Here is an 11685-nt window from a genome sequence, read left to right as displayed (position 1 = left end):
GGTGAAACCGAGTTTTACAAGGGGACATAAATTTAAGGTGAAGGGTGGAAGGTATAGGGGAGATGTCAGGGGTGGGTTCTTTACCTAGAGAGTGGTGGGGGCATGGAATGCTCTGCCTGTGGGAGTGGTAGAGTCAGAATCTTTGGTGACCTTTAAGTGGCAATTGGATAGGTACATGGATGGGTGCTTAAGCTAGGACAAATGTTCGGCACAACATCGTGGGCCGAAGGGCCTGTTCTGTGCTGTATTGTTCTAAATTCTATGTTCTATAATTCCAGAGGTGGGGTGAAGGTGTGAAAGAACTCATGATATCAAATTAGGATTTGATCATATGTGATATCTAGGAGCAGACTCTGCATCCATCTCACTTCAAGACCATAGACCATAATATATAGGAGCTGAACTAGGCCATTTGGTTCATCGGGTTAGCCCTGCCATTCAATCATGGATATGTTTCTTCGGAAGACCATATCTTAAGTGGGATTTGTGACTACCAGCTACATGTGACATTTTTAGAGGATTTCCATGAAACCAGAAGGAACAGGACAGCTCTCCATGACCATGCAGACCTAGTCACCAATCTACTTGTTAGCCAATCAAACCGGCAACTCCCAGACATAACCTGAGGGCCAGTGCAAAATTCATTCTTTCACAGGTTGAGATGCCTATGGAGGTATGATAGGAGTCAACAGTTTGTTCCTAAAATGTGTATGAAGTCTGAGGCCCAGGTGTAAGAACAGCTCAAGCTATTCTAGATGGGCATGAGCTGCATACGCAATGCTGAGACTGAGACTAAAAGTGAAGTATGGATTCATATCTATGCCATCATTTGAAATGTTTTATAGTAATTGACTTAATATGGTCAAATATGTTTGTGAGTTCTACAATAATTATTTTCTCATTTTGTAGAGACCTGAAGCAAATGCCATAAATTACTAAGCATAACTTTCTTGACAAAACTGAAAATGGAATGACAGGTGGCTTATTCAGGTGTCCAATATGCACTCACAATGAAGACATTCCCTGCCAGGAGTACAGGACATTTAAATTTTATTTGCCTTCAGATGAATTAAAATTACATGCAAAAATAACTCCTTTCAGAAATATATTTGTTAAATTTGTGATCCATTCCATAAAGGTTATAACAGTTTGTAATAATTTTAGGAAAATAATAATGCATTAAAATGAATTCAAGCATCATTGGTGGTGCCTTGGAGAGAGCTTGAGTTTTCATTGACAGTCTGGATAACTAGAACTGGAGAATGCCTGCTGATTACAAGCAGTAAAATACACACACAATTGAGATACAATCAAACAGCAAATAAAGAGAAATAACATAATCATTCAACCTGAAAATGGCTTAACCACAAAAAATTTACCACAGTTTTAACAACCAGAGGGAGATTGTTGATAGCAATACTTAAAGTAATTTCTCATCTTTAGAGGAGATTAACAGGGGAATATGAGAACATTTACAGAGATAGGAGCTATTTTACAGGAATAAAGCCAACATAGATGCTCAGTCATTAAGAATATTCAAGTTGAGAAGGATTTTCTTTTGATCAGTCAAAGAATCAAAAAGGCATAGAAGTGAAGTCAAATTAGCAGATCATCACAATCCTATAAATATTCATGTTATGTCACTGCTGTTGCCTTTGAGAAGGTGATGGTCAGCTGCTTTTTGAACCACAGCAATCCATTTGACAATACTATACCCACAATGCTGTTAATGAGGAGTCAGGAGGTGAGTTATTTGTTGCAAAATTCCTAGCCCCTGACCTGCTCTTGTAGCCACTATATTGATATGGCGAATCCAGTTCAGTGTCCAGTCAATAATAATCCCCAGGATTTGATAATGGGAATTTAGCAAAGGTAATGTCATTGAATGTCAAAGGGGTGATGATAAGATGTTCTCTGGTTTTTGGTGGTTATTACCTGGCACTTATCTATCATAAATGTTATGTGCCACTTGTCAGCCAAAGCCTGGATATTAACCAGATCTTGCTACATTTGGACATGGACTGTTTCAGTATCTGAGGAGTCATAAACAGTGCTAAACATTGTGCAATCATCAGCGAAAACCCCCACTTCTGACCATATGATGTGGAAAGGTCATTGATGAAGCAGCTAAAGATGGCTGGATCTAGGACACTTCCCTGAGGAACTCCTGCAGAGAACTCCTGTAATTGAAATGACTGACCTCCAACAACTACAATTATCTTCCTATATCCCAGATATGACTCAAATAGCAGAGGGTTTCCTCCCTCATTCCTATTGACTCGAGTTTCACTCGATCAAATGTGGACTTGATATCAAGGGTCATCACTCTCACATCCCCTTTGGAATTTAACTCTTTTTTTCCTCATATTGACATCAGGAGCTGAGAGATGTTGGAAGAACCCAAAATGGAAGTTGCTAAGCAATTGCTCCTTAATAATACTGTGATGACCCATTCCATTGATTTACTGATGATCAAAAGTTAGCATGTGTGTTGGTAATTGGCTCAGTAAGATATGAGCTGAAAAATGTGTTGCTGGAAAAGTGCAGCAGGTCAGGCAGCATCCAAGGAGCAGGAGAATTGATGTTAAATCAAGTAATTGTTTAAGTTGGTCCAAAAACCTAACCTTAGCTTCCATTAGATTCAGTTCCAATGTTGACAGTTCCAGTGATGTATTTGACTTTGTACTTTGGATATAAACAATTGTACACACCTTGTACACTCCATCACCACAAGCTAGCATTTCAGGAATCCTGAAGAAGGGCTTATGCCCAAAACGTCGATTCTCCTGCTCCTTGGATGCTGCCTGACCCACTGCGCTTTTCCAGCAACACATTTTCAGTTCTGACCTCCAGCATCTGCAATCCTCACTTTCTCCTCGGTAAGATATGTCCTAATTTTTGTGTACAGGACATACCTGGTAATTATCCATATTGCTGGATACACGCCGATGTTGTGGCAGTTCTGGAACAACTTGGCCAGGGGCATTTATTTATTTTGCTCCTATTTCTTATGTTATTATGTTTGTAAATGCAAATGCTAGCTTGTGGTGATGGAGTGTACAAGGTGTGTACAATTGTTTATATCCAAAGTACTAAGTCAAATACATCACTGGAACTGCCAACATTGGAACTGAATCTAATGGAAGCTAAGGTTAGGTTTTTGGACCAACTTAAACAATTACTTGATTTAAAAGTGAGTGCAGTAGGTTGAGCAGGTTGCATTTATACTTCACAATTCACAGCAGTCAGTTAATATGAAGATGAGACCCTATTATTGTTACAGGCTTCATGCATTCCACAGTTCTCTATTACACCTTCAAATTTTACCCTACGTCAGTATAGATTGGTTTTATTCAATTATTTTCCCAATCATCTAAGCAATGTTTAGTAAAATACCATGCTCCTCTGAACCTTTCTACTGCGGCATGACAGAGTTGCAGTAGATGCCTAGTTTCAGGTCCAGCAGGAGACTGTGTTTGGGGAATGTCATGAGATCACAGATGTCCTGCAGGAATAGTTTTACCACCTGTACTAACCCATTAGTGATAATGAAAACCAATAACGCCCTCGACACTTATACCACAAATTGTTCAAAGCAATAACACAGGAAATTTTAGGACTCATCCAATCTCTCTCTTTGGGCTCTATAATCCACTGATCGAACAGTGGTTGATGTTATAATTTTAACAAACATAGCAACCAAATTGCAGAGTGCTCCAAACATCAATGAGATAAACATTATCTGTTTCCATGGAGCTGCTTGAGTGTTAAGTGTTGGTCAATGCTAAAGGACTTCCCTGTTGTTTTCTGAATAGTATAAAATGATATTATATATCTACTTGAAAGGGCACACTGCATCTCTATTTAATATCTCATCATTAAAGATGCATACACCCCTCTCGCCCTGGTCTGTGTAAAAGTGAAGCCAAACCTGTGTGCTGTAGCCTCTGCAGTAGGTTTTGACCTACAATTTTCTGATCCAGCAGTGGAAGAACAACGACCGATTCTCGGTGAAGACAGTAAATGAGTCATTATGATCTATCCACTAAAGCTTCACAAAATAATCCATCATGTGTCTATAAACAATTGGTAGACAGAATCTCGATTACTTAATCCATACTGGAATGGTGTAACATTTCCAGATCCAAAACACTGTTTTGAATGGGTGGGTATTGAAACCTTTTGTTTGGAAGTTTGGTAGTGAAAAGCAAAAAGTGATTGAAAGAATAAAGTCATTTAATATATGATTGTAACTCCTTCATTTTATATTTGCGCTGAAAGCAATTTCCTTTTTGCAGTCCTATTATTTCAAGTGCCTTGGCTGCTGTGATGGGTAAATGGGATCTACCTGTATTCACTCTGCCTTTTAATATAGCTGTCGGCTTGTTCATGGCTGCAACAGGACATTACAACCAGCATTTTCCTCAAATTTTTATTGGACCTGTGACTTCGTCACAAAACATTTCATGGTCTGATCTCAGTGTTTCAATGGTAAGAAATATGTATGTCATTTTATAATCTTTGAGCATTGTTAAGGTAGCAAGTACATTAAACAGAAAGAGGTCACGGTGAACATACATAGCAAAATATCTTTTTCAAATCTAATTAATTTTAAAGAAGTTTATATCCTTATCATAATACCTATTAAGTTATAATTATTATTTTATTTCTTTATGTGTACAATTACATAGTTTATTGAAGGACATACACTTCATCCATTAATATACAAGTAACACCTATTGCCTTAGAATTGCATCGTGATTACAATTGATTAACCATATGTCAGCAGTGTTCAAACATGCTGTTGTAAAACAAAGGACAGCTTATTTTACAATGTGGACTAGTTTCTAAATTCTACAATCTGGTCCTGATTGTAAAAAAATCAGCTTTATCTTCTGAAAAGTACACAGGTATGTGATAGTTTCCATAACAAAGTAAAATCAACTAAATTTTCATATGGTGTAAAGAAATCAGATTTGAAATGGAAATGGTAAAGAATGCTTCTCCAAATGTAAAAAATTACATACCTTTTGAATGAATAAAGATCTTAAGAAAAGAATTGTCAAGACGGTAATAAATGAGAAAGAGAATGATGATGTTAGACAGTTTAAAATTGAAAATGAAACTCGGACAATCAACTGAAGAGGAATGCCAAGACGCAATGCATGGAGAGGAAGACCTGACTTTGGCTGATCACTCTAATATGATAAATTTGTGACGATGCTGTGACTTTAGAACAGAATTTTGTCCTTTTGTTTAAGAGATTTAACAAGAGGTGCCAAGCACTCTAAGAAAGTAAACAGCTTCTGAGGCCTCGGTTTTCTTTTAAAGCTAGAACAATAGAAGCAGCCTGAATGAGAGTAGTCAAACTCTCACAAAATCAGGATGTTGAGTTTAGCCTTCAGCAATTGCTGTTGGGGATTTGAAGAGGTGGTAGCTATTTTTTCTCCTCTCTTGGTTACAGCCAATAGCTTTGAGTTTTTTGCTTGCTTTCAAGAGTTGCATGTGAGACAATCTGTTTTTCTGAATTCGCCTTTTTCCAAGGGTGTGTTTATGGGATGTAACTATATTGGAACAGTTAATTAGTAATTGTTACCTTATCTATTATTCTGTTAGGTTTCCCAGTTGAGTTGTTATTCCAATTACCTCTTTCTCTGTGTGTTATTTTAACTATAATAGATGAATAATGTGTATTTTGCTTTAAGTCCAGTAGTTTGAGCAATCAAATTGCACCTGGAACACAACACCTTACATTTACCTTTAAAATAAAAAACATTTAGGGTCTAGACTATCTTCAGAATATTTTGAGAGGCGTTGGGTCTGGTCCATCACAGCTTTAAATAGTTGAATTGATACAAACATATCCAGCATTTCCAATGTTTGCCTTCAGTTTTGAGTAAATTGTTTATTTCAACAAGAACTTCTTAAAAACAATATTTGTAGTCCTTAAAAATTACTTAACATCTCTTTTTTTCAACCTATTTAGCTTGTGAGAGCTATCCCTGTTGGTGTTGGACAGGTGTACGGCTGCGACAATCCGTGGACTGGTGGTATTTTCCTTGTTGCATTAATTATCTCATCTCCAATCATATGTCTCCATGCTACAATTGGATCTACTGTGGGTATACTGGCAGGTATGATTTTATCACTGCTCCTGAGATATAAGCACACAAAAAATCTAGGTTACATGTTCTTTTTGTTTTTTTCTTGGGCAGGAATAATATTTATTGCCTATTCCTAACCATTGTGGGTTAAAAACTATCCAGAGGGAGTTGGAAGCCCATTTTCAGAAACCAAACCAGCACCTCAGCATTCAACGAGAAAAGTAACACGCGTGTGCTCATTTCCTGCCAATATGCAATACAATATTGGATCAGGCTGCTTCTCAGAATGCCCATCAAAAGTACATAAAACAATGAATGAACTGTTTAAATAACCACTTTTCACTTCCGTTTGAGATATTAATCTGCCTCAGTGTTTGACTCACCCTGTGATAAACTCACTGAGCACCTCATAGTACTAAAAGGCAGGAAGGACCTGGGCTATTTAAACGACATATTCACAAAGAATTCTCCTTTTAGACTGTTGATTAGAGTCTAGGAGATTTCTGGCCAACTTTCTGACACGAAATTGCATTTAACTTGTTGGTTTCACTTGTTCATTGAGTAAAAATGAATGTTTAAAATCAATTACTTCTGGTTATATGATCTAATAATTATACATTTGAGATACTTCTATCAAAACTTTTATTTGTATTGTATATTTGCAATATTCTTGACGTCCTTTTTCAACAAAACAGGATCAAAGCAGCTCACAATCTGTAAAGGGCTGAACAGTTACATATTTTATTCTTTTTATCAATTTGCTTTATAGGATTAACACTTGCTTCACCATTCCAGAAAATCTATGATGGATTATGGAGCTATAATTGTGTTCTGGCCTGTATTGCAGTGGGAGGAATGTTCTATGCCCTTACATGGCAAACACACCTTTTGGCAATAATATGCTGTAAGTAGAAACAAATCTATGTTGGCATCATGTAAATGCAGTCATAATTGTTTCATTGCAAAATAAAAGTTAACTATTAATAAAGTGAGAAATAATTCTTGAAGAAAACTGGATCATCCTTCAAGCCAATATCACAATAACACTTTTGATCGTAATTTCCCATCCTTTCTTTCTCCCAGCCACATCAGTGGTAAAAGGCTATTATGGTCCCACTCACACCTGAAGACAAACCTACACATGGCATATCCTCAAACTATTTCTCCCTTGCTTGTACAATTAATTTTACTGTTGCTCTTGTATTCATCACCTAAATGTTTTCCTCCCGCAGCATTGTTGATAAGCATGGGCTAAATTTCAAAATGTTCATTGATAGTACTCACTCATTTTCCACCTGTCATATCAACACCTTTGACTCCAGAACTGTGCCCACCTCGACCCACAATACCTGATAACGAAAGAAGATCCACTCATCTCATGGGGAAAATGGATCTTTTTGACTCCAGGCTGTAACAAAACTGATTTGGTACACTTTTTAAATGGATGCTCCATTATTTGAGTGTACTACTCAGCTATAATACATGTGATTTCATTCATCCAATCATTGCACCTATGATGTTTGAATAGTAAATTAACACTAGGGCATATATCCAGGCATGTGGTTGTGAGGGCACTAAACAGATAGCCAACTGCTATGTCTTCAACTTTATTTTTGTTCAGATGCCAAATCTTTACTTACTGCAACAACATCCTATCTGTTTATTGCCCAGTAGAATGTCTTAATGTCTAAGGGTGATACATTTTCCCATGGGAAAGGAAACATTTTCTCTGAGTCTAGCATTGTTCACACAGGTGTGTTATTGTTTCACTGTCCTGTGCAATTTACAGACTCATACAGTCACACAGCACAGAATCAGACCCTTCGCTCCAACTTGTCCATGCCAACCAGCTATCCTGAATTAATCTAGTTCCATTTGCCAGCACTTTACCCATATGCCTTAAATGCTACCTATTCATACACCCATCCAGATGCCTTTTAAATGTTGTAATTGTACCAGCCTCCACCACTTCCTCTGGCAGTTCTTTCCATACACGCACCACCCTCTGCATGAAAAAGTTATCCATCAGGTCTTATTTAAATCTTTCCCCTCTTACCTTAAAACTATGCCATCTAGTTTTGGACACCCACCTCCACATTGCAGAACCACCTGATGAAGGAGCAGTGCTCCGAAAGCTAGTGCTTCCAAATAAACCTGGTGGACGATAACCAGGTGTTGCGTGATTTTTAACTTTGTACACCCCAGTCCAACACCAGCACCTCCAAATTACAACAAGACCATTTGTTTAACTCTTTCTTTTCTGTTTGTGTTATGTTTATTCTGCTAACATGTCTGACCTGATGCAACCTTAATATGCTGGATTAATTCAACAGTTTTTCCTACTTTCCTTGCCCCAAATATTATCCTGCCTAACTTTTATTAAACTTTAATCAAAACTGTTTTTTTTCCCTTTCACTGACTAAAATAAACTGCTGGATAGTTACAACACCCATAGCTCAATTCAGTAAATCTAAGGCTATCCTGTTCAATTCCAATTAATGTAATTGTGCTTCTATCACTAACATAATTTCCCTCACTGAGTGTTCACTCACTGTGCACTAAACTATCAGTGTGTAAATTCCCATTGATTCTGTCCTGGATGGAATTACATCTCTCTACTGCTTCTGAATCATATGGTCATTCCTTAGGAACCCTTAGGAGGCAATGACCACAAAATCATAAAATTTAGTCTGCAATTTGAGAGGGAGAAGTTGGAATCAGACGTAATGGTATTACAGTTGAATAAAGGCAACTACAGAGATATGAGGGAGGAGCTGATGAGAATTGACTGGGAGAGGAGCCTAGCAGGAAAGACAGTGGAACAGCAATGGCAGGAGTTTCTGGGAATAATTTGAGTGGAACTGCAAAACTTCATCCTGAGGAGAAATAAGCATACCAACGGGAGGATGAGGAAATCAGGGACAGCATAAAAGCAAAAAAGAAAGCATATAACGTGGCGAAGGGCAGTGGGAAGCTAGAGAATTGAGAAGCCGACCAAGACCAACAGAGGACAACGAAGAATGAAATAAGATAGGAGAAGATTAAACATGAGGATAAGCTAACCAGTAATATTAGGAAAGATTGCAAGAGTTTCTTTAGTTATATAAAGGGCAAAGAGAGGCAAAAGTAGACATTGGGCTACAGGAAAATATTGCTGGAGAACAAAGAAATGGCTGAGGAATTGAATAAGTACTTTGCGTTAGTCTTCAAGATGGAAAACACAAGTATTATCTCAAAACTTCAAGAGGGTTGGGGGCAGAGATGAGTATGGTGGCCGTCACCAAGGAGAAGGTGCTAGAAAAACTGTAAGGGCTGAAAGTGGATAGATCATCTGGACCAGATTGGCTATACTCTTAAGTTCTGAAGGCGATAGCTGAAGAGACAGGAGCCTTTAGTATCTTTCAGGTATCACTGGAGTCAGGGAGGGTCCCAGAGGACTGGAAAATTGCTAATGTAACCCTAATGTTTAAGAAGGGAGCAAGGCAAAAGACGGGAAATTATAAGCCAATCAGCCTGACCTCAGTCATTGATAAGGTTTTCAAGTCCATTGTGAAGAATGAGATTTCTGACTACTTGGAAGTACATGGAAAACAGGGTAAAGTCAGTGTGGTTTCATCAGGGGGAGGTCATCTCTGACAAATCTGTTACAATTCTTTGAGGTGGTAATGAACATGTTAGACCAAGGAGAGCTGGTGAATGATGTCTATCTGGACTTCCAAAAGGCCTTTGATTAGGTGCCGCATAGGAGGCTGCTGAGTAAGGTAAGGGCCCATGGTGTCAGGGGCAAGGTGCTAGCATGGATAGAAACTTGGCTGTCTGAAAGAAGGCAGAGATGAGGGATAAAAGTGTCCTTCTCAGGATGGCAGCCAGTGACTACTGTTGTTCCACAGGGGTCAGTGTTGGGACCACAACTTTTCACTTCATACACTAATGATCTAGAGAAAGGAACTGAGGGCATTATGGCTAAGTTTGCAGATGATACAAAGACAAATGGAGGAGCAGATAGTATTGAGGAGACAGTGAGGCTGCAGAAAGACTTGGACAGGTTAGGAGAGTGGACAATATGGAAAGGTGTGAGGTCATGCTCTTTGGTAGGAAGAATAGAGGCATGGACTATTTTATAAATGGGGAGAAAATTCAGAAATCTAAAGTGCAAAGGGAATACTAGACCAGGATTCTCTTAAGGTAAAGTTGCAGGTTGAGTTGATAGCCAGGAAGGCAAATACAATGTTGTCATTCATCTCAAGAGGACTATAACATAAAAGCAGGGATGTACTCCTGAAGCTTTATAATGCTCTGGTCAGGCCACATTTAGAGTATTATGAGCAATAACTCAGGAAGGATGCATTGACCCTGGAGCGGATCTAGAGGAGTTTCATGAGAATGATCCCAGGAATGAAAGGCTTACCATTTGAAGAATGTTTGAGGACTCAGGGTCCATACCTGATGGAGATTAAAAGGATAAGGGGGGGATCTGATCAAAACTTACAGAATACTGAACAGCCTGGACAAAGTAGATGTTGGGAAGATGTTTCCATTTGCAGGAGAGACGGGGACCTGATGGCACAGCCTAAGAGTGAAGGGAAGATCCTTTAGAACGGAGATAAGGAGAAACTTCTATAACCAGAACATGGTGAATCTGTGGAATTCATTGCCACAGAAGGTTGTAGAGGCCAGGTCATTGAGTATATTTAAAACAGAGATGGATAAGTTCTTGATTGTCAAGGGGATCAAATGTTACAGAGAAAAAGCAGGAAAATGGGGTTGAAGAGCCTATCAGCCATGGAGTAGACTGCTGCTCTGATGACTTATGGTCCACCTTTGCTGTCACCTTTCTGCCCTGCAACCAATTCTTCAAAACTCATAGATTTCCATTCTAGTAGAAATTTCTCCATCAGTGTATCTACCGGTACTCTACTTCACTTTTACTGAATGTCCCTTGCCTGTCACACCTTATCCATATTTGAATTATAATTTCAGGGCCATCAATATCCATGTTGAAACTGAGCTTCTACTTGTCAATGCTGCCGTTGAGGGAAAGCACATAATTATGACTGTTAGGGATTTGTTGAACAGGTCTGACTGGACCACATGATGCACTATTTTGTCCTGATCCTATCTGCAGAAACTGCTCACTATTTTAGGATCATCCTGGAATAAATAGGTAGCCCCAAGTTTCTTTTCTCCACTGCAGTCATCTTAAACTCTTACCATAAGTCTCCACCATCTTCAATGGTAAGTACAACGAGCTCAAATCTTCCTTTGTCACCAAGATTGATATTATGTGATCATATGTCTCAGCCACTTCTCTCTACTTACCCTGGTCCACCAGGTTCAACATTCTGTAAGACTACCCCTTACCCTACCCCTGAACTTCTATCTTTCTCTCATTGTTCTCCACTTTCCCTCATTAAGCTCAGCTTGTCTGTGAGGCACACTTCTTAATCTCTTCACATGTTTCACTCAAGGACTGACCACTTAACTTTCCTTCTTGGATCCTATGTTAGCTAATGTTGTCAACATCACCAAGTCTACAGATGACACAAGACTGGGTGAGAGAGAGAAAGAGCGCTGTGAGGAG

General features: G+C 38.7%; 1 protein-coding gene across 2 annotated transcripts in view; it reads left to right on the top strand.

The window, feature by feature from the left end:
• Positions 1 to 11685, top strand: part of slc14a2 (solute carrier family 14 member 2) — a 118117-nt gene that overhangs the window by 88864 nt on the left and 17568 nt on the right. For both annotated transcript variants that reach the window (XM_043686191.1, XM_043686250.1), the window contains exons 7-9: positions 4299 to 4491; positions 5987 to 6134; positions 6874 to 7008. In XM_043686191.1, coding sequence (XP_043542126.1) covers positions 4299 to 4491; positions 5987 to 6134; positions 6874 to 7008 — 476 coding nt within the window. The remainder of the gene's footprint in view (positions 1 to 4298; positions 4492 to 5986; positions 6135 to 6873; positions 7009 to 11685) is intronic.

Source organism: Chiloscyllium plagiosum, chromosome 1, assembly GCF_004010195.1.
Source record: "Chiloscyllium plagiosum isolate BGI_BamShark_2017 chromosome 1, ASM401019v2, whole genome shotgun sequence".
In the NCBI taxonomy this organism is placed as follows: domain Eukaryota; kingdom Metazoa; phylum Chordata; class Chondrichthyes; order Orectolobiformes; family Hemiscylliidae; genus Chiloscyllium; species Chiloscyllium plagiosum.
The sequence above is the reverse complement of the archived record's forward strand: the minus strand, read 5'-3'. Positions and strand labels throughout refer to the sequence as shown.